We start from the raw sequence: 23823 nt of genomic DNA on the forward strand, positions 1-23823 counted from the left end.
CCTCTTTATAGAACCACTCTCACGTCGCAATTACACAAACCATCAATACTAAAAAAAAAAACCTAAAAAAAACCAACGCAATATAACAACAGGCAACTGAGCCCCTCACATAATTCAGAATCAATATTGAACCAATAACATTACATGAACATAAAATATTTAAATAAAATGAATCCTACTCACCAGCGATGCTGATTATTAAATGTATTGCTATGTATGTTTTGCTAGTCGAACTTGGCTGTCACAGAAAAATGCTGATGTCATCGATGGCCATTTGACTACCTGACCTGTGTGTGGACAAATTAGAAATCTGATTTTTTTAAGTAACAGTCCCATTGCCAATATAGTTCAAGTTACATGGGCCAGCAGCACTACGGATTTTAAAGGCCTTGGGCAGATTACATCGACATGGCAACACAAAGAGACGGAAATGTGATTGCACAAAAAAAAAAAAAAAAAAATCTAGCATCCACATACAGTAGCGGAGGCAGTGCAACCAAGAGAAGCATCAGAAAATGAAAAGAATAGACTTGGAAGTAAATTAATCAAATTTCAAGGAACAAATATTAGAGTTTAGGTTGTAAATGTAGGTCATATTGTTTAGGCCAGCAGATAAGCCCTTGCACTGATAAAATATAGACTCTAATAAAGAGAGTAAGAGACCATTTCAGTGTTCAAATTAGAACAGAATGGGCAAATATTCAAGCAAAGTGATTAACATGTCAAGTAAGAGTCCAATAAAGAAAGTCCAGCGCAAATAAGATAAACAATGAGGAGGAGACTAAAATTATATTTGCAAAAACAAAAATTACAAGACAGTCATGTATAGGACATGCCTTTGAAAATAGTCCTAACGTTTCGCTCTTATGTTGTAGTGGTACAAATAGATGTTTATATTTATGTAGGAATATTCTAGAAGATGAGTTAAGTGAATTTCCCTCCTGTGAGTTTAATAAAACCTTATTCTCCTTCAATTTCAACTTTGAACCGATTCTACTTGATGCGTAATTTAAAAAAAGATAGGTGGCATACACACACATTGTTTTTTGTTTTTGTTTTTTTTAGGTTCTCATCAGTCATTTTGTGACTTGAGTGTCGTCATCCTTTCAATCTCACAGAGTGCTCCCTCCTCCCCCGTCCTCCTCGCCATCGACTCTTCTATCGATCTTTGCGTGCGCACCAGGCAGAGCAATCATGTAAATGAAGTGGGGAAAGGGACAGACTGGACGTCATGTAAATGTCCTCCACTGGATCAGGAAAGCGTCCTGTCGGTGAGTTGAAAGAGGAAACTGAGGTCATTGTTCTCTCAAAGTGGAAAGCATCCATATCGAATGACACCAGAATATTGTTACGTTGTTTCCTTGTACCGAACCAGGAAGAGGAAGCAGATTGTTGATGATTCATTAATATCATGCAGCGCAAATTAAACATCTCGCCATTAGCGAACCTCAAAAGTGCAACAGAACGTTCTGGGCCAACCTCTGATTTGTTGAAGGATTTAAAACTATTTGTTTTCTCTTAACATCCCATCGTCCCATGTTGGCGCTGCTCCTTCTTTTGGAATAAGTGTTGCAGAAAAAGAAGGGGAAAAAAGCCTAAATCATGCACTTAATCCTTATTCGCTAAACTGAGCTCTTGTGTGAGGTACGTCGAAGTCATTAACTCTTTTTGTGTGACTTTTGAGGCCTGTTTTATTTCTTTTCTTTAAAAAATAAAAATCAGGCAATGTATCACAAAGTCAAAAATACTGTATATTTAAAAATAATACACACATATTTTAAAAAATATGTTCATCAAAATTTTAAAATGTTACATGAAAAATAGGAATTCTGCAAATATTGGGAAACAAATATGAGAATAATAACATATTGGAAAAATATTTGAATACAAAATCAATCTGTCAAAAAATTATCAAGGTCTTTTCCATTCAAATATTTAACATAATTATGACTATAGTACTGCAGTAGCTTAGATTAGAGATTGATTTAAGGCGCGTTCTGGTGTCCAAATTCAGGTTACGTGGCCAGAACTCCAAACGGAGGACCTCCCTGAAATAATGAATGCGCTGCTCTTGCACCTCGCTACCTACAGATGGCGACAGAGGATGAATCTCTGAGAAGTGGAGCCTCTTCAAAGAGACTTTAAGGTGGATGTTACCTGCACAGATGATTTTGCGTGCAAAGTAAAACGCTGTGTTAACTAACCTGCCGCTTTTAAACTGTTAATACTTCATCTTCTCCAGCTTCCAGACATGGTGTTGTGCTGTTTGGACTCTCCCAGGGTGGAGCAGTGGGTGACGCAGGTGTCAAAACCAGCACATCTGCTCGTGAAACGGCCAAAATACTGCCGGGCCAGCATGTGTTTTTACTGCCCACCGTCCCGCTTGACTTTTTCCACATGGCGGCGGCGTTGGCCGGTGGGAGCGTCTGGCGAAACATCTGGACGGAGCATGGGAACGAACGCGAATGGCGCCCGCTGCCGCCATGCGGGCCTCAAACGAGCTGCCAGGTGGTCTCTTCTCACAACTCCGCATTCTTTCGTGATCATGGGAAATGGCGTTATACCGAGATATAAGAATAAGAATGTAACAAAAAAATAACTTTCCCACACTCACAGCCCTCTAAACTCATTTCAACTTATTAAAACACATTTACACTCAAGAAAACAAACTTTGTAAGTATTCCTTAGCACTTGTTTTCACTCTCACTGTCAAGAAATGGGAGACTGTCGTATAACATCACAAGGAACTACTGTATGTTGAAATGATTTGAGGAGCTTCACTTAGACAAAAGTAGTGTTTTGCCATCATCTTGGTGCCAATGTTGAAGTGAGTTGAGTATGTCTATTGCGACAAAGTGCCACCTCATGGCATCAATAAACAATTAGAAACCTTTTTTTTGGAGCGGGCATCAATTACTTGCCGATTTTGGCTAGCCGCAGTAGGGCTCGGTCGCTATCCTCGGCCATTAGCGGTGGAACGCTCGCGCGAAACGCCATCGACGGGCTAATGGGAATTAGCACGGGCGTTATGGTAATTCGAAACCTTCAAACTAGCGCAACTATAGCACACACGGAGCAGCAACACACACACGAGCAGAGCATACAACGATACTCGCAGGCACATGCCGTATGCGTTTGTGTGTGCACGCAGGCAATGTCACCTTGACTACAAGCTAGAGGAGGCGATGAGGATGCATCTGTGCGCTGGACAGCGGAGAGAGAAAGAGAAGAGCGTCTGATAGTGTGCGTGCGTGACAAATAACCGAGGAGGAATAGCGAGGAGGTGCGGGCGCTCCCGGGAAGATCGAGCAGCGACCGGAGATTCACCCGCCGCCGACATGTCAGCGCACTCAGGTGGGTCACGTGACCGCTCACATGGCGTCCATCTTCTGTCGTCGCATCACATTGCGCTTCGTCGCTCAAAGACATTGTGTGCTTACGTCACTTTCGGGGTTTGGATGAGTTTGGTGTAGAAGAACGAGACCATCGGACACCTTTTGGGGTGAATACAAGAACAGAGATTGCTAAGTATGTTTTGAATTCAAGTGTGAATGACACACACGCTCATTTGCCACACAAACGCTTCAAAAAGATCAAATGTATTGTGCCTAAAAGTTAAATAGAACTGAATAGTACTCAACAAATGTACTGTGCTAGATTCTAAAACGTTTAAACCACTGTCACATTATGCAAAGTTTGAAAAAAAGAATAATTCAGTGATTCTTTCACGTGCCGCATAGCAACAGTGCTACTAGTGCCACACTTTGAGAATTACTCCTTGGTGGGCAAGTATGGGCAGCGAGCTGCAGACATTCGATAATTGATTATTTATGATGGGGGAGGAAAAAGCAAAATAAACTCAAAATCCATTTCACATTTTTGTATTCAATGAATAATGAATTGGTTCAATATTAAAATAATTATTGGATAGATTTATATAACAAAGTATTGTATATGTATAACCTAGAAGTTAAGTCAATAATAAAATACAAAGATGATAAATATATATTTCGATGTACAATAAATTAATTCATTTTTTAATGGATTTAATTTTTAAGTGACATGTATATGTATTTTTTTTAATTTTAGCAATATTATTAACAAGTTTGATAAAATTAATTGTAAAATATGTTAAATGTAACCTGTATGTAAAATTGTTCATCCATCCATCCATCCATCCATTTTCTACCGCTTATCTGATGTCGGGGCTCGGGGGCAGTAGCTTTAGCGGGGACGCCCAGACTTCCCTCTCCCCAGCCACTTCATCCAGCTCTTCCGGGGGGATCCCGAGGCGTTCCCAGGCCAGCCGAGAGATGTAGTCTCTCCGGCGTGTTCTGGGTCGCCCCCGGGGTCTACTCCCGGTGGGACGTGCCCGGAACACCTCACCGGCGAGGCGTCCGAATCAGATGCCCCAGCCACCTCATCTGGCTCCTCTCGGATGACTTGAGCTTCTCATCCTATCTCTAATGGAGAGCCCGGACACCCTGCGGAGGAAACTCATTTCGGCCGCTCGTATCCGGGATCTCGTTCTTTGGGTCAGGACCCACAGCTCGTGACCATAGTTGAGGGTAGCTTCGCCTTTCGGCTTATCTCCTTCTTTACCACAACGGACCGATAGGAAGTCCGCATCACTGCAGACGCCGCACCGATCCGCCAGTCGATCTCCCCGTTCCATTCTTCCCTCAGTCGTAAACAAGACCCCAAGATACTTGAACTCCTCCACTCGGCGCAGGATCTCATCCCCGACCCGGAGAGGGCACGCCGCCCTTTTCCGACTGAGGGCCACGGTCTCAGATTCGGAGGTGCCGATTCTCATCCCAGCCGCTTCGCACTCGGCTGCGAACCGCTCCGGTGAGAGTTGGAGATATCTTCGGGCGAGAGGCGGGATACACTCTGAACCGGTCGCCAGCCAATCGCACGGCACATATAAACAAACAACCATTGGCACTCACATTCACACTCACACCTACGGGCAATTTAGAATCCTCAATCAACATACCACGCATGTTTTTGGGATGTGGGAGGAAACCGGAGTGCCCGGAGAAAACCAGTCTTCCACCGTGCCGCTATTTAATACATGGAATTTAAAAATATTGAAGTATATATTTTTCATTTACTGTTTTATTATTTACAATAAATCAATTCACGAATTAACTTATTTTGTTTAATTTTGAATGTACTTTAAAATTGTTTATTTTACTAATATTTTAAACCAATTATTTAATGAGATTAATTTTGAAAAATCTTAAATGTATACTGTGTGTAAAACTTTATTTTTTTTACTAATATTTGTATTTTATTTACAGTTGATTATACTAAATGTGTAATGAGCTGAATTTTCAAAAAGTGAAATGTATTTGAGAAACTGTTTATTTTACAAACATTTTTCAATTACAATAAGAGAATAAAAAAATAACTAATTAATTAACCAAATGCAACAGGATTCTTGATCATGTAAATATATACGGGTGTTTATTTGATTTCGGGCACTTTTGATTTTCGTTTTTCTCAAAAATAAAATGTCACAAAAACTATATATACCTACCTTACCTTAATTGTCATCTTTCTGTGACTCAGAATCTGTTCATGTCCATATATATTGATTTAAGATTTGGTCTTTTTGTCAGATACCGTCGAGAAATGTCATTACCGCCACAATGGCATATAGATTAATTAGGCAGGCCCACTGCTGGTTATTGAAAAAAAATCGATTTCAATAGATTTTTTGACATCAAGGACACAAAAAGGCCCGTAATCAAATAAACACCCATATCTAAAAAAAGAATATCAATATTTAGTTACAAAAACGTCCAAAAGATCCATCCGATAGTTCGGGCTTCCTCGGGTGAAGCCGGAGTTCACAGGAAGGCCCTGAAGGCACCGCGCGGGCCTGTGACGTCTTCGCTCGCCCGCCCCGCCCCCCCCAGCATCGAGCGCGAGGAGGGATGCTCTCCGAACGCGAGAGCGACTGCAGCATCTTCAGCGAGACGACGCACAGCGGCGCGGCTCTCTCCGTTTCCTCCTCCTGCGCGCTCCCGACCTCACGCACGCAAGGCACACGCACGCGCGGATCCCTTTCCCTCGCTCCTGCGCGTGCCCTGCGTTTCCCGTCTTTTTTCGCTCGGATTTGACCCGTTTCGGCGCGTGATGGACGACTGACGCGAACGCGCTTTTCGCACCAGCCCGGCCGCGTCTCGTGGAATCTTCTTCTCTTGTCCGCCACCTTCTCGTCCAGCATCTCTCCTACGCGCGCGCACGGGAGCCCCACTCCGCTTTTTTGTCTTGTGCGGACACGCGCGCGCGACACCCACCCGAGGACTCACCCGCGCGGCCACGCTGCGTCAAGAAGAGAGAAAAAAACAGAAGAAAGAGAAGGGGGGACTTGAAGCGGACCGAGGCAACATCCGAGCGAGCGAGCGCAAACATGATGGCCGGCGGAGCAGTGCAGCAGAACGGCCTCTTCGCCACCCCGCACCACCACGGCCAGCAGCCGCCGCACATGGAGGCCGACCCGCCGGACTCGCGCAAAAGACCCCTGGAGACCCCCACCGAGGCCAGCAGCACCAAGCGCACCAACACGGGAGGTGAGAGATGCAGCGACGACTGGTTCGGTTCAGTTCGGTTCGGTTCGGTTCGGTTCGGTTGTCGTCCGGCCCTCGGAATGGCGGCGCTGCAATCACAACGCCGATTGATATTCTTATTATGATCATGATTGCCGTGGAGCCGTCGGTCACGCTAAACGGAGCGTTTTATCGGCTGCGTGACGGGAAGGAGACGATGAGGCACGACGGAGGCGAGGCAGCCGCGCAAGCCTCGCCTCCACCCGGCCTGTTTTTCCTCCGTGAAGCCGGAGGAACAAGTGGGACGTAAACAAGAGAAATCCGGATGCGACTGGTGCGTGAAGGCATCATGACCTTGTGTGTTTGTGTGTGTGAGAGCGAGAGAGCGAGAGATAATCTCACACATCAGCCGCCATTGCCCGATTAACAAGCAAGTGCGTCAGTGCGCACTCACGCGCCACCGATGATGATTATGATGGTTATGAATATTCTGATGGTCGGTCTCTGTCGCCATGGCAATCTCCATACTTGTTTTCTTTTTGTGTTTACATGCTGTCATGCATCCCATCGCAGCATTCCAACCATCATGCAAACAACGAGAATGTCTACATTCAGGGTCATATTTGTCTACACTGAAAACATGCACACAACTACGAAATCAAACCAGCGAAAATGTCCAAGCAAAACAACAGTCAAGTCAAATGTGTGTTTTGATATGCAGTATGGTTAAGAAATCGACAAATGTGGAGCCTGAATATGTTTAGTTTTTTTAATGCAGTTTTGAAAGCGACACGGGTTCATGAGTTGTTGACGCTTGTCCTTGTTGAGTGTGTAACATTGCCCCTGAACGTGTGGGAAAGTTCACCCGTAGTAAATACATATTGCACATTGCTTCACTTTTTTAAATTATGCATTCCGAGGCTAAAAATATGCGTTGTAGGTTATTGGAAGGTCAGCAGAAGGTTCCAGATTCTTACGACAGAATTACTTCGTCCAAATTGTACTGATATGTGTATTTTTTTTTTTTTTTTAGCAGTTTGTTAGGCAGGTGGCTGAAGAGATCCTCAGACGAGACTTTAAAAATAATCACAGGCCGGTTGCTTGTGATTATGAATTTTTTTTTTAACTGGCAGAACATTTAAATCATCTCAAATCCGTTAAATCTGTGCCGCGTCCAAACATTCGCCGAGTAGTTCTGCGTGACCTACTTGCCCGAAACCTCACGCAGGCCACGTTTGGCAGCTGGAGCTCTGATTTGATAGTTCAACTCCGTCGTTTTTTTTTAAGGCATTGTCGTACACACTCGCTCGTGTTTACGTTAGGACTGCATTTTAATTTAATTTCAGCAGTTGACATCAGTGCAGTGATGTCAGTAATGCGGCGTTTAAGTCCCTACATGCTTTTAATCGTGACTTAAATGTTTTGCTAAGTGACTTAAGTCAGTGCCGTTTAAGTCAGTCATATTTACAACCGTCCCGCTTGAATGTTTGAGTCAGGCCTGTTGAAGTCCATGTTTTTTATGATGAGTCAGTCCTGTTTGAGTCAGTATGTTTTTAATTGGGACTTCATGAGTTCAATCAGTTTGATTAGTGACTTACATCAGTGACGTTTTGATTTGGGAGTTAAATCAGTTCTGTATTGTTTGGCTCAGTGACTAAATCTGTGATGTTAGGATTGAGTTAAATTAATGTTTCAATTAGTGACTTGCATCAGTGATGTTTTGATGGAGTCAAGTTGGTACTACTTCCATTAGTGACTTAAATCAGTTTTTCATGATTGATTTCAATGTTTCCATCAGTGACTTAGATTGGTTTTATGATTGAGTCAAATTAATGTTTTGATTGGTGACTTAAATTGGTTTTGTTATGATTGAGTTAAATTCATGTTGGTGACTTAAATTGATTTTGTTATGATCGAGTTAAATGTTTCAATTGACTTAAATCAGTTTTGTTAGGATTGAGTTTGTTTTGATTCGTAACTTAAACAATTTTGTTCTGATTGAATTCAATTAATGTTTCGATAAGTGATATAAATCTCTTGAATAGTGTTAAATTAATGTTTCTCTTGGTGACTTATACCAATGATGTTTTGATGTAGTCAAGGTGGTAATATTTTGACAAGTGACTTAAATCAGTTATGATCAAGTTGAATTAATGTTTTGCTGAGTGACTTCAATCGTTGATGTTTTGATTTGCAACGTGACAATTGGCTGCCATCTTTTTGGAATTTTCTAAAAAAAAATGAAAAAACATGGAAAGAGCACTTCAAACGCATCTAAAATCCTCTATAACAAATAAACAATCGATTGGCGAATGACGTGACCTATTGTACTTGTGTTGTCACCAATAATGTTCCATTTGCGCTAGTGAAGTTGAGTTTTTAGGACGAGCGATGCGGTTCGAAACGTCAGGGTCATTTTGACGTGTCGTCACGAGCACTCTGTGGATGTTTTGAACTGAAACTGGTCAGCTTATCGGAGAAGGGCTTTCCCCAGTAGCGGGTGGAATGACATATGTGGAGAAATAATTAAATGTTTGCGTTTTACTCTAATTCGAAGGCGTTTTCTGACCAGATCTTCGATAGCACAAAACATTTCTTCCGACACAAAAAAAACTAAATCTCTCCGGAAGCCATTATATGATTTTTCAAAATTCTTGCTGTGTTGTTCTCAGGTTGAAGTGGCCGTTGCAACCACAGTCCGCATTTTTGGCCAATGTTGTCAGGTTGATGTTTTGATTATTATTGTTCTGTTTTGGTTAGGGAGTTAAGTCTGTGACATCGTCATTAGTACGTTAAATCTGTGACGTCTTTGATGAGTTAGTTGAGTTGTTGCTTTGCGAGTTTTGACTAGTGGCTAAATCCAGTGATATTCTGATGAGTGACTTCAATGGGCGACGTTTTGACGACCGACTTAAAGCAGCGAGGAGGTTTTAGTGCAGCTTAGTGCTGCATGTAAAAGCCCCCTCCCCGGGGAAGCTGAGTGCAGCGGGCAGGCAGGCTCGTCCATTTAGACAAATGAAAAGCTTGGGATGATGATGAAGAGCAGGATGAAGAGGAGGATGAGGAGCGACTCGGCCGAGCCGACTGAAGGCGAAAGATCGCAACTTATTGTTGACACAAATGTCTTTTGATTCAACCGCAATCTGTCAATGTTAACGTTAATCAAGTGTACTTAGTAACCCCGGTGTTTTAGCCTTTAGCTTAGCAATTGGTCTCGGTTGTTTCTGTGAACAAAGTAGTTGACGCCACGCAAACCCCCCCTCCACCCCTCCACCCCGCTCCCCTCTCTGCTTCCTCTCTCTGTAGTGGCCTTCCTGCAGCCCCTTTTTGAAAGCGAAGGCATTGTTTTCCCACACCAAGACACTGAGAGCCATGGTAAGACTGCTTCTTTCTACCAATACCTAACCTTTACACATACACACACACTCACACACACTGCATACCATCCATCCATTTTCTTTACCGCTTATCCTCATGCGGGTCGCGGGCTGCTGGAGCCTCTCCCAGCTATCTTCGGGGCGGGAGGCGGGGTCCACCCTGAAGCGGTCGCCAGCCAATCGCAGGGCACATAGAAACAAACAACCGTCCGCACTCACATTCACACCTACGGGCAATTTTAGAGGCTCCAATTCATGCATGGTTTTGGGATGTGGGAGGAAACCGGAGTGTCTGGAGAAAACGCACCCAGGCACGCGGAGAACATGCAAACTCCACACAGGCGGGGCCGGGGGATTGAACCCCGGTCCCCAGAACTGTGAGGCAGATGCGCTAACCAGTCGAACACCGTGCCGGCCACACTGCATACCAAGGCATGCTAATGTGCTTTCTATTGCATCCATGACATCCGTTATTATTATTATTTTTTGATTCCATGTATGTTCCTTTTCTCCACGCTGCCAAGCTGGTGAGTCCTCATGACCTTTAAACTCATGCCAGCCATGCCATCATTTGGGCTTGTTGTTTATTTGTCACGCGCAATTTAAAACTTGAACGGCTTTGTTGAGGTTTTAGCCTCGTCAGCAACAACAATGGACATTTTACCTCTGAGAAGGAAAAGATTCCAAAATATACATGTAAAAAATAAATGAATAAAAACAACTCATGGCAAGAAGCTGACATTTTACCTCACTAAAGTAATGAATGAACAAATATCAAATAAACCGTAAAACTAAATATTAAATGGTGAGAAGTGACATTTTACCTCCAAAAATTAATAAATGCAAAAATGTGAAAAGTACAAAAATAATAAAACCAGCTCTTTCATAGCAAGAAGTGACATTTTACTTCTAAAAATTAACACATACAAAATCTAAACATAAAAGAGGCTTTGTGTGTAGATTTTTGCAATGTCAGCAACAAGGACGGACATTATCCCTCTAAAAATCAATGAAATAGTTATATCGAAATAGAAATAATTACACAATGCTAAAGACTGATTTGTATAAAAAACCTAACACATTATAAACCTATTAAAACATTTGTACAGAAGTAGCATCTTTAGCAAGCTGTATTTTCTTCTTTGAGGCATAATTACCTCCCCCAAGGAGGCAACGTTAAACTTTTTGGTGGTTTGGGACTCTGGTGGGCGGCGGAAGATACATTTACATAATGCTGGAAAGTTGCAGATTATTATGTTTTCGATGTTTGACTTCCTTTCTCCTTCCTTTCCCTTTCTACATTTTTCAGTTCCAAATACCTGTGACTTAGTTTGCATAGTAGAATACTTATTATTACTTATGTACACATGCAGATGACAAACTGAAGCAGCATTTTTTTCAAGAAATCTGGAAAAAATGGAATTAAATATAAAGATTTTCCTCCTGTACTTGTAAAAATGTATTGTTATTTATTATATGTATGTATAAGTATGGTAAGATTTTACATAATTGACATCAAATTAGGCCCCTTGGACCACAATGATTTTGACAGCCCTGCTTTAAGCGACTGCTACTGCAGCTTACGGAATCGCTTAGTTGTGAAACTCTTCTTCGTTTGTGTCTGTAATATACTGCCCCCCGGTGGCTGAGTCGCGCACACTCGAAGGACAACAGCGTGGGGCTGGTGCAGGTTCATGTGTGTTCAAAGAAAGAGCAACTATTTAAAATCTCAGTTGTGCTAATCTACGGACTGCGGGCCATACGCAGCCCTCAACTCAAACTTAATTCCCCAAAATATGAAACGTGCATGTGCTCATAATATATGTACATTCATAATATATATTCATAAACATTAATTTGATTGTTTCAGAGGACTGAAATAGGATTTTAACTATAAAAGCCCAAAACCCCTGCTGTGTTAGACATGCAATGAGAAAGCGAGTCATTTTTAGTCACTGCACATACGTGTGTGTGTCTTAATGTAAATGTGTGTGTGTGTACGTGTGTGTGTGTGTGTGTCTGCAGTCAGGTGGTCTGTGCGTGATCCAAATGGCCGCCTGCAGCTCATAAATCACGGCAAACGTCTCAAAGGTCTGAAGGTCTTAAAGATGAAAAGATCAATGAGGAGCCGCTGTTCCCATTTCCCCCCCCCCGCACGCACCCCCCTACGCATCGACGCCGCTTTAATCCACAGAACCTGAATGCACCATCATTTCGAGCACACCTCGCTCAAACCAGGAATTCAAAGAAGAAGAAAATTAGTCGCTAACTTGGCCTGGGCAAGTATATTTGTCAGGGCAACTTAAATTTTTGTTGTTGTTCTTTTAACAGCTTCAGTAGTTCAAATTGTGTCCTCGCTGATGTGCACTACTTACACCAACAAAATGGCTGCGAACAGACAGGAGCTATTGTACAAATATGCAGACAGTGTTAGCGATTTGGTCGCTATTTTTAGCCACTTTTACGATCAATCTTTTTATAAACAAGCGACTATGAAACATTCATTTGGTCTACGTCACGCACTTCCCGGCTCGATTTCTTCTGGGTCGTCGACCTCCAAGAAAGAATGACCGCATTCTTCACAAAATCTCGTCAGAACGCCGTTAGGGTTGCATTAGCTGCTACGAGAAAAGGTGTTCCACCCTTAGAATAATTCCATAACCAATAATGAGTATTTTTTTTTTAACAAAGCAAAATCTACTTGATTTCCATTGGCCAGCTGCTGAAGTTGAAGTTTCAGGGACCAAGTGATGAGATAAACGAGTGAGGCTGGCAGAAGGGCAATTGACATTTGCGCTAACGGTCTAAATACTAACGAGCGCGTCGGCCGTTAGCGAGCGCGCTCAGCCGCGACCGTTCAACACGTTAGCAAGATGATGATGATGAGGCGGAGGAAGTGGAGGGTTCTTCGTCTTGTTCTCGCGGTTGCTGTGGAGGAGCAAAGGTGGCCTCCAGAGGAAGGTCTGAAGTTCAGTTGCCATGGCAACCAAACTGGATCCGCCCTCTATTTCCACCCCTTCTAAGTTCCTTTCATCATCTTTTCGTTCTTTTCATTTTCTTCGTTCTTCAACTTTTTCTTTCCTATTCTTCCTATCATTTTCTTTTGATTCCTAATTCATTCCTGCGTACATTTTCCTTTCTTCTTTAGTCTCTCCATCTTTTAGCTCTTTTTTCTTTGACTTCTTAACAATTTCTTCATATCTGTGCGAGTTCTTTTATTCCCTGTTCTTCATATATCTATATTTTTTTTAATATTTACCTTTTACATGACCTGACATTTCATTCGTTTGTTCCTTTCTTTCTTTCTTTCTTTCTCCATGTTTCCATTCTTCCTTTTTTATTTTCACATCTGTTCTAAGCTTTTTCCTTTTTGTGTTTTTATCTTTATCCTTTTAATCCCTTTTTCTGAACATTTCATTCCTCTGTCTTTTCTTTCTGTACATTTCTCTACCTCCCTTAAACTCGCTTTCTGTTTCATTCTTCTTGCATCTTTTTAATTTCTTCATCTTTTTCGATTTTTTTCAATCTTTCAGTTCTGCACTTGTCATTTCTTGATTTCACCTAACTTTTGAATGATTTGGTTCCTTTCTTAGCATTTCCTTTCATTTGCTTTTCTTGTACTATATAATTCCGTTTCCTTCCTTTCCTTTTCTTTTGCTCTTTGACTGAAATTTCTCTCCTTTTCCTGGCCTTTATTGCCAAACATTTCCTTTGTTTTCCCTTCATTTGCTCTTATTTTCTTTGTATTCCTTTCAGTTCTTCCTCCTTTCCTCTTACGTCTCACACATTTAATTCCCCATCATCACTTTCTATCCTTCCTTCTTTTTTCAGTTATTTCCACCACCTTCCTTTCAGTTTTCCATACATTTTCCTTCCCTTGTTTTTATTTAATAATTTTTTTTTAGCTTGGTAATCCCTTTGTCTTCTGTCCTTTTCTTTTTCGTTGACTTTCCACTCTCGGCTGTGTTGGACTGATGCAGCGATTTTCCTTTTCTTTTTTTCTTTTCCCCGGAAGGTTCGGACAAGTAAAACACACACACACGCACACACGGTAGTATCAGACAGGCCGATGACAGGTGTTCGGAGTAGAGCATCTTTTTTTTCCCGCAAAGCTACAGCAAGAAGCGTACAAGGAACGTCGTCGGGACGCAAACGTCGGAGAACACGGCGTTCCTGGCCTGCGTTCTCCTTCCTTTCGTCCTCCTCGTGCATTCTAATCAGGCTGCGTTCCAGACCCTCACGCCCTCACCCTCCTCTTCCCCCTCCATCCATCCACCCATCGCCCGGCAAACGTCGCTGCCGCCAACTGATAGGGCAGGACGGTGAAGCCAATCGCTTCGACCTCTCCTCCTCCTTCTACATGCTCTTTTTTTTTTTTCCAAAATACTGCATCAAAGTAAAATTAAAAAAAACAAAAAACAAAAGGAGCAAGGGGATGTTGCAGCCGAGCGAGCCGCGCGATAGGCTGTTGAGGATGGCGATGAATATGGATGAGAGGGGGCGATAAAAAAAAAAAAAAAAAAAAAAAAAATAGCTGAGCCAAGCAAGGAAGACCAACGTGCACCTCCCCCTCATCCCAAAACACACGCACACACACACACACACACACACACAAAGCAGCGAAAGAGGCTGTTAGCATTGTTGCATAGATGCCTCCATTTCATCTAATGAATTAAAATAATTGTAATTACAGTGCGCTCTAACCAAGACTTGACACGAATAGCAAAAATTCTAGAGTAGTAGACGCGTCCCCAAAAAAGGTTTATAATTGCCTATAATCAGGGGGGGCACATATTGTAAGTGTTGCGCAGGTGCTCTGAACGTATTAAAAGTGGACCACAGTCAAGTGTGTCACAGTGCATTTGCGTGCCAAACATTTTGCATGTTCTTTTTTTGGGAACAGAGCGGTAGACGACGCTCGAGTAGTTTTGCGCCGTTTCTTGTGAGTGATACCGAATGGAATCGCTTCACGAATTGATTCGCTGCTTTCTCGGTTCAGTCGAGCCGCAAGCGAGTGCCACACGAGAAACTCCCTCGCGAACGGTGACGGTGGCTGACGAGGCGATGGAATTTGTGGGCACGGCGGTCTTGCTGCGTAGGGGCTGCAACAGTCAGTCAAAATTCGACTTTTCAAATTTTTGTCCAGATTTTAGTAGGAATCATGGAAGTTGATGCACATGATTTGCTGTCACGGGCCACATAAAATGATGCAGCGGGCCAGTTCTGGCCCCCGGGCCTTGTGTTTGACACCTGCGCTGTAGGTCATTAAGTTCATCCAGTGAGGTCGTGCACCCCTGCCTATAATAATTGTTTGAAGCTTAAATATATGCCAAACTATGATTCCAAATGACTTCATCATTTCAAACTCACCATACAGTGGCACCTCGAATTAACGGACTAATACAGGGGCGGGGTCTTCCGTTTAACCCTTTTTTTCCCTTTAATTTGAGGCACTTTTATTGTGGCCTTAAAAGACCGTGTACACTCCAAAATGATTGTTGATAAATATAAAAAAAAAGCTTGAAAATGTGCCGTGATGGCGCAGTGATCGCGGCTGTTAATGGCTCCTTACTTTCACCCGTTTGCTCTTTGTGGCAATCCGCTTCTTCCTTGACAATCACACCATGTTTTAGTGGTTCAATAAACAGCAATACTTTGTATATGGAGCCTCCAAAGCCGATACGGAGTTGCGGTATTTCAGTTGCAGCGCGTCGGTACATGTGAGGTTCTCAATCGCTTGGTGTGCGGCGACGAGTTAGTGACTGAATTGTTTTTTGTCCGGTCGCTTTCGGCTGCGTCGCTGGATGTACGGCGGGATCTACAAAAGACAAAAAAAAAAAAGCTGTAATTCACAAAATGTGTCACGGATCTGCGCCGTATGGCTCGGCGGAGGATTCTAGAACATGTCGCTCGCCAAAGTGGCTGGACGCCAAAATGAAATGTAGACAACACGCACACACACACACACACACACACACACACACACACGCACGCACACGCACGCGGCATGAAACAATCCCCCCAAAACCCTTGATGAGCTCCAAGTGTATTTTGGCCTATCTTTGCGACCATAGACAGCTGGTGGAGTGTCACTGTGTGCGTGCGTGTGTGTGTGCGTGCGTGTATCTTTCTGTATGCAACCCCCCCAACAAAAGACCCCCAGGACCAGGGGGGTGTTAGACAAAGCATGTCCCCCCTTCACTCTCCCTTAAAGGAGATGAATATTTGAATCCTCCAAAGGCCACGCACCCAGCCCCCCACCCGCCCCCCTCCTCCCCCCCGGGTCCCCCACCACTGTCCTACACACACACACACACACACAAAGCAATATGTGTGTTGTTTTTTTTTTTTTTTTGTAATTTGGCCATGTTCACGAATATATTGCGAGGCTTCCGAGCCGGTGGCGAAGAAAGGCAGTCAAAGCGGCGAGCATTAACGAGCTCATAAAGCGGGCGCTGTCCCGTCTGGTTTTGCACGTTACGAGCGCACGTTGAATGCGCTCGTAACCCGAGAGCCCGGCGGACATCGCGGCGCTCAAAGCGCAACGCTTTGGCCCCAGAACGATTCCCGACAAGCGTTCGTTAGTGGCTCGGAAACGTCTTCAAGAAAGAGGCAGCGGTGGCAAAGGTCATCGCACTCTGGACTTAAGTACAAGTACACGTGGGGGTACTAGTGTGAAAGTAGAAGTCCTCCTTTACAAGTCAACACATTTCATTAAGTGAAAGTAAAATCCAGACTCTGAAACGTGCACAAGCCTTACATCCTGTCAGGCTTAAATTGGATCTGTTGTGTCATTTGACAGCAATAAAAAAAAAATACCCAAAATGTCAAAATGGTGGTCATGAGGGGAATCTTGAAAGTGTAAAACTCTACATGCCATAAATGTGCGCATTTCTTTTGACTGGACAGCGGTTATAGTGTTCAGGAGGAAGCTCCAAACGGCTCCAACAATCCGTATATGTTTATTTCATCCAATTGAAGAAGGGAGCTTTACAAATGGCAAAAATGGAAAGTAAAAGTTAAAAATGCCAGGGCAAAAGCGAAGCTTGGGAAATTGTTGAAATAAATAAACACTTTTATTTGATGAACGACATGTACTTTAAGGGTTAAAAAATAAATAAATATATATATATATTTTTTTATATGCAATACCTCGTCCCACTCAGCTGTCAACTCCCAATCAAATACTAGTACTTCGACCTAAAAAACAGATGCTACTTTGTCTAGCTCCAAATGAAGTAACATACATTTATGTGTAGACATAGGAAAGATGCTAGCATCTTTTTTTTTTTTCTGTCTACACTTAAAATGTTTGAGCTGCAAAAAAAATATCCACTTAAAACCTCTGGTGGCTAGAATTTATCCCGCCGAGTCGTCGCGGGGTTTTTCCAAAGTGCAACAATGAGGCGCTCTAAAGCGGTAACACCAGCGCAAAAACCCGTCCAGACGCTGTCTGTCAAGTCAAATGTTTTGAAAAAAAAACTAGCCTCCTTGCTCTTTCGCCATTCCCTGCGTCACCCGCGCGCACTCACGGCTGACAACGAGGCGCTCTAAAGCGGCCACGCTAGCGGACTAGCCAAAGTGAAGCGGCATTTTGGGGGTTTAAGTAACTGCACGCTGCAGTTGTGCCGGATACCTGCTTATGTGAACGACGGCGCTCAAGTTTTTATGTACATTAGTAGGGGAGGGGCAACTCACGGCCGAGCGGAAGCGGGTCACACGGCTCAGTTTTAGCCACAACAAAATCTGAAAAATTGAAATGGTGAAAAAGAGTTCAACGCTTTAACTCCATCACCGAGTACTACATACAGTGCTTCACAGTCTTTGCACGTTTGAAGCAAACGTGTTATGTATTTAGAAAGAAATCTCTGATTGACTTTACAGGGTCTTTAAGTCTAGTATCTGCCGGTGGGGAGGATGAGGATGTTGGAAGCGGCTGGGCGAAAGAAGACCCCCTTTTCCGTTTGCCCCGGGGACACCAGATCCCCAGGATTTAAGCCCTCAATCCCGCAGCATGTGGCGCCTATTCTGGGCTCGCTGGGTCGGTGCGGGCCTTAGCAACAGATTGCGCTGTTTACTCGCCCCCGTGATGGGGTATTATTTATGATGGAGCACCCACACACATGTTGAGCTCTGCTTAGGAAACCTGCAAATAGCACATGTTCATGACAGGGGGTTAAGTTGACCTCCACGCTGGGGTCATCCGCTGCCATCACGCGGGAAATCTGGATTTACTGGAACAGTTACGTCACCAAAATATCATCTTTCTATCATTTTACGTCGAGAATTTCCACCCGATCAGAATCAAAAGAAATTCTTGTTTTTGTTTCGGCATTTAGAAGAGAGTGCAGTCAAAAGATAATTAAAAAATAAATAAATAAATAAACATACTACACAACAATAATAATCAAAATTATAGGAATTAAATCATAAAATTACAAGAATTAGGTCATAAAATTATCAGAGGAGAGTAAAGTTGTAATGAGACCAATAAAGTTGTAAAGCATTGTGAATGCCATTAAATGACTTTTAAAACTAATAAGAATAAGGTCACAAGATTATAAGACCCAAAGAGTAAGAAAATAAAAAGAATACAATTGCAATATGTAACATTTTACCAATGTTGTGAAATTCCCTGAATAAAGTCATACAAATACAAGAAATGTAATAAAATTATCAGAAAAAGGAAACAAGAATAAAGTTGTACAATGAGAAATACTAAATTTACTGTATATAAATAGAACCATTTTTTAAAAATTCTAAAATTAAGTGAAAAAAAAAAGAAATAATTTAATGAAAATAACAGTAAAAAGTCATAAAATAGTTTCAAAGTTGGAATATGAGAAAAATCTTTAGAACATAACATTAACATAATAAATAAACTAAAATCACAATTGCGAGAATACATTTATAAAATGATGAGGAAATAATAAATACAATGAAATTAAAACATGACGATAAGAAAAAATGGTCATGTAATGAAAAATGAATAAAAAAATAATACTATAATGACAAAGTTGTAATATTGAGAACATTTTTATAATTTTACTACAATGAAATCATAAAAAGATTTGAAAGTTTTCAAACAATGAAAGTCACACACCTCAACTCAACTTTATTTATAGAGCACTTTAAAAAAAACTGCAGGGGGAATAAAAAACTTACAAAAGTCATAAAATTAGAAGAAAAAGTAGTAATGAGCGTGACAGGATTATTATGATTAGAATATGCACAAAAAAAGATTACAATGTAAAGTAAATAAAGTCCACTTCTTCTGTCCCATAGGCTTCTCTTTTCTCAAAAATCCACCAGTGCAACCAACAGTTGCATTATTCAACGTTGGTTAGAGACACCCTAACGGGTCGGGGCGACCTCGGTCAGATCCGCCGCGTGACGGGATTGAGCTTCTTTTGGGAAAAAAAAAAAAAAAACCCACAGCGACTCGAGATGCAACATTTGTTTGGAGTAAAAGCTCTCAGCTGCAGCGTTTATTAGCTCTTAAAGCCGCAAAAGCGCTTTAAAAGGCAAAACCACGTGTCCCCATTTGGACTCTGCTGCCGAAAAAAATAGTTCAGATTCACTGCAAGAGGAAAGCCATTCAAGTGCGAGAATCGAGTCATAAAATTACGAGAAAAGCAATGAGAATAAAGTCAGGAATTTATACAAGTATAAGTCAAGGAATTACACGAAAAAAGTCGTAAAGAAAAAAAAAAAACCATAAAATCCTACTAATGAAGTAATAAATAACAAGAATAACATGTAAATATATTACATCATAACATTCCAAGAATAGTCATAAAATTACACAAATGAAGTAATAAAATTACAAGAAAACAAGTTGTAACTTGTAATGTTGCGAGAATAGACAAAACATTAAAATAAGTAAATGTGTAACAAGTAACGTCATAAAATTACACAAATAAAGTCATAAATACAAGAAAATGTTAAGATGCGAGAATAAAGCCATAAAATTGTCATCAAATTGATAGAGAAAATAGTAGCTAAATAACAATAAAATTGTAATATGTAACATGTAATTTATCCGAATAAGAATAGTCATAACATTACACAAATGAAGTCATAAAAGTAAAAGAACAAAGTTGTAAGGCTGTGTGTATGAAAAAAAAGTTATAAAATAACAAGAATAAAATTACAAAAAGTACCAGAATAGTCATAACTGTCCATGAAGAAAGTATGAGTCATAAAATTACACAAACTGTGATAAAGTTACAAGGAGTAAGTTGTAAAACAGCAAGCGCAATTTCATAAATCTAGGAGGAACAAGTAGGAAAATATATTATAAATACATGTAAATATATATAAATATATAATAATATAATATATATATATTATATATAATTAATATATAAATATTATAATGTAATGTTACGAGAAACATGTATTCTTAAAAAAAAACATTTAAAATTAAATATTAATAATTTGGTAAATTTTTAAAATTCCAATAATGGAAGTTGTACAATTTGAAGTTTTAACTCAATGCCAATAACGTCATGAAAAGAATACATCACCTCACAAGGTGCATTGTGGGACTGCATTTATTTTTTTTGCGCCATTCCTATTTACCAATTCCCCCGTCTTGTTAGCGCGGACGAGCTGGTTATAATTAGCTTGCCTCTATCTAAAGCAGGTCAGCGCCAAGGCTTCGCGCCGCGCACAAGTGGGTCACCGCGGCGAGGGGACGACCACCAAGTGCATGACGGGAAACGCAGCGGTGAAGGAGAACAAAATTGTTAATTTGTTACGTCAGACCTCCGACGACGCTACCAAGGCCGCATTAGATAGGAAAGTTAGCGTGACATTTTGAAGTGGTTGCTGGTCTCTGCGCTAGTAGCTAGTTAGCCACGTAGCCCAGTTGTTGCTAATGTAAACTCGTTTGCTGCAAATCAAATGATTGAGGAGGATGCTGATATTCAGTTTGCATGAGCGCACTTGGGTAGAGGAGGTTTCTGATCCAACGCTAGCAGCTAATTAGAAACGTAGCCCGGTTGTTGCTAATAGTGTGAAAAGGGAAATTGTCTCGACAAAAGCTAGTCTCCTGCGAATAAAACTAGAAATAAAAAAGTTTGGCTTCACGAAAGAGACCATGATGCTAAGATTTTATTAGCACTCGCAGATAGTTTGCAACAGAGCCGTTGCTGCTAATTTTGTAAAAAGGTCAATTGTCTTTAAATAAAAAAGCTGAAAACAAAAACATTAGCTTCACAAAATAATCCAGTATGCTAAACTTGCATTAGCACTAGCAGGTAGTTAGCAACATAACCCGTTGTTGCTCATGTTGTTAAAAGGCGAATCGTCTTGACACAAGCTTGTCTTCTGCAGATAAAACTGTTGAAAACCAAAAGATTGTCTTAAGTAAGAGTCCCGGACGCTAATGTTTTGTCGTCAGGCGACAGCTAAACATTGTGAAAAAGGCCGCGGTGTGACACAAACGCAAACATAGCTGCTAATTACCAACATAGCCCAGTTGTTGCTGAAGTGAAAAATCGGCGCTGAGCAATTTCCCCAGCATCGCCGAGTTCAAAATGTCAAATACAGTAAACCCCCGTGTATCGTTTGTTTATCACCGTTGGTCTTCCTTAGCAGTAACGTTGAAAGGTTGACTGACTTCAGAAGCTAACATTGAAAGCTCCCTCCCCTTTGTCTTTCGTCGCCCTCATCATAGTCGGGTAAAAAGCTCGCTGACACGTCGTTTGTTTGACTCGTCAAATCAAGTACGCCGGACAATGACGCCTGTTGCTTTTTTTAAGACGCCCGCCGGCTTTTGTTTATTTCTGTGCGCCAGTCGCCGCGTGGATTTGTGTGTGTAAATTTGTGTGTGTGAGGGGCACCGCCGGAGACAGGAAGTTGCTAGCCTCAAGTCCTGCCTCCCTTCTGGGACTACAGTCCATGGGAAACACCTGCAAGCAGGACTAAGTAAGACCTATTTTTAGAATATGACGCAGGGCAATAAAAAATGGTTCCCGGAACAGACTTTGGACATCCCCGTCTTTTTTATTTGTTAATTGAAGTTTTTGTAGCGTTAAACTCAAGCGTGCTAATTTGGTTGTTTAGTATTTATGGCTGACAATTGTTTTTCATACAAATACTTTACTGTAATTCTGACTTTACTTTTAAAAACAAACGTAAAAAAACTAGAAAGATATGAGATGAGATGAAAAATCGACTAATGCCGGAAAAGATATTCCATATTTGTCAAAAATGGAAGTGGAACGTCAGGATTTATATTTAGTACTTGTTTAGGATAGCTTGGCCTTGGTGGAGGTTGCGGTGCTTTCGTGTCTTTCTAATTGTTGCCTCTTGGTTAAAGGTTACAGTGCCACCTGCTGCTTTGGCATGCACTTGACAGCCTGCAGATATGTTTTCATGCGGAAGGAGATTTTTTCTTGAAACCCCAAACAGTCAAAAGTTGACATTCTTGCTGTATTTTTTTTCACGCTCCACAGCGGCCCCGCCTTTGCGAGGAAGTGTGGCCCTGCAATAATAATCCTATTTTAATCTGCTACCCCCGGGGTTACGTGTCCCGGATTATCAAACATGAGGACGGCACATGGACTCAAATCTGATGTGATACACTCGCTCACTAACCTCTACACTTTTTCATGAGCAGTGGATAATTTGATTGCCTCCTCGTCGTATTTCTTAGGGGTAAATTAAAGTGAAATTTTTAGATGACTTCACAACTGAGTGTTTTTCCACTTGAGGTGTTCCTTTCATGCCTAATGCGGGAACATCGCTGTTGAGTAATACCACACACACTACCTATTATGATTTACTAGCTGTGTAACGGTCAGCCAAAAATCAGGGTTGAGTACGTATCTTGGTTTTAAGGTGACGGTTGGGTTTTTATGGGGTAGAGTAAGGGAACAAAAGGCCAAAGAGAAAAGTGCATTTCTTTTTGTGTAAACAAGGATTAAAAATGAAGCAAAAATCTGCTTGCAGTCAATTATGCAACAAATAGTTAGTCGACAAGCATAATTGCCCAAGTCATTTTTTATTTACTCTCACAATATCAATAACAAATAACAACATACTTGCTTTCTCCTTCTTCAAGTTGGATTTTGATTGTTAGTCATCCAGGTTATGGAATCGAAGCAACTGGACATATAAATGGCAAAAGCAATTATGCTAGTAGGCTAGCCAAGTGAAAAATTCTCAGAAAACGATACGATGAATGCGTAAACTTGATTATTTTATTCGTCAAATCATTATTCCTACTCATTTTTAAATTGTATTATAATTCATTTAATTACGATTAACCAATGCCTTAACAAAATAAAGTACATCTATATTTTAGTTTATTTTACTAATATTTTTATATGATGCACAATAAACAATTATTTAATAAAAATAAGTAAATTTTAAACATATGTAAAATTATACTGCAACAATTGTTGTTATTTAGAACAAATTAATTAACCAAGCAAATAAGACCAATGAATCAAATTATAAATACAAAATGAAGAAATACATTTTAATTCACAAATTTTAGGCTAAATTAATAGAACAAATATTCCAGGACTCCTGCTCATGTAAATGCTCTGTGGGCCAGATTAAATAAAGTAGCAAGCCATGTGTGTAGTACTTTATTTATTTTTTATATTCTTATTATTTATTTAGAAATGTATAGTTGTTGTTGTTTTTAATTTTTACATACTTTGCCCATCTCTGGTCTACTGTGACCAAGAAGCAAGCTAATGACGCACCAGTCAGTCAGTCAGCAGGCAGGAAAGAGAAATACACGTGTTTTTCTTTATTTACAGTATCAGTTTTTCTATTTATTTAAATATTTATGTGTTTGTTTCCGTTCCAAGATCATCTCCAAGTCTCATTTTTCTCCCCCAGAAGTTCTCGGCGCAGCTCCAGCT

At 41.1% G+C, this 23823-nt stretch overlaps 1 protein-coding gene across 5 annotated transcripts in view; it reads left to right on the forward strand.

The window, feature by feature from the left end:
* The first annotated feature begins 2246 nt into the window (after nucleotides 1-2246).
* LOC133482777 (RNA-binding protein Nova-1-like) overlaps nucleotides 2247-23823 on the forward strand; it is a 69068-nt gene continuing 47491 nt past the window's right edge. The window contains exons 1-3 of one of the 5 annotated variants that reach the window (XM_061783298.1): nucleotides 2247-2508; nucleotides 3152-3354; nucleotides 9867-9935. In XM_061783298.1, coding sequence (XP_061639282.1) covers nucleotides 3339-3354; nucleotides 9867-9935 — 85 coding nt within the window. In that variant the 5' untranslated portion in view covers nucleotides 2247-2508; nucleotides 3152-3338. Of the gene's footprint in view, nucleotides 3355-5547; nucleotides 6585-9866; nucleotides 9936-23823 lie in introns of those variants that run through there. The other 4 variants (XM_061783297.1, XM_061783295.1, XM_061783299.1 and 1 more) reach the window with 4 other exon arrangements.

This window comes from Phyllopteryx taeniolatus, chromosome 8 (genome assembly GCF_024500385.1).
Source record: "Phyllopteryx taeniolatus isolate TA_2022b chromosome 8, UOR_Ptae_1.2, whole genome shotgun sequence".
Classification (NCBI taxonomy): domain Eukaryota; kingdom Metazoa; phylum Chordata; class Actinopteri; order Syngnathiformes; family Syngnathidae; genus Phyllopteryx; species Phyllopteryx taeniolatus.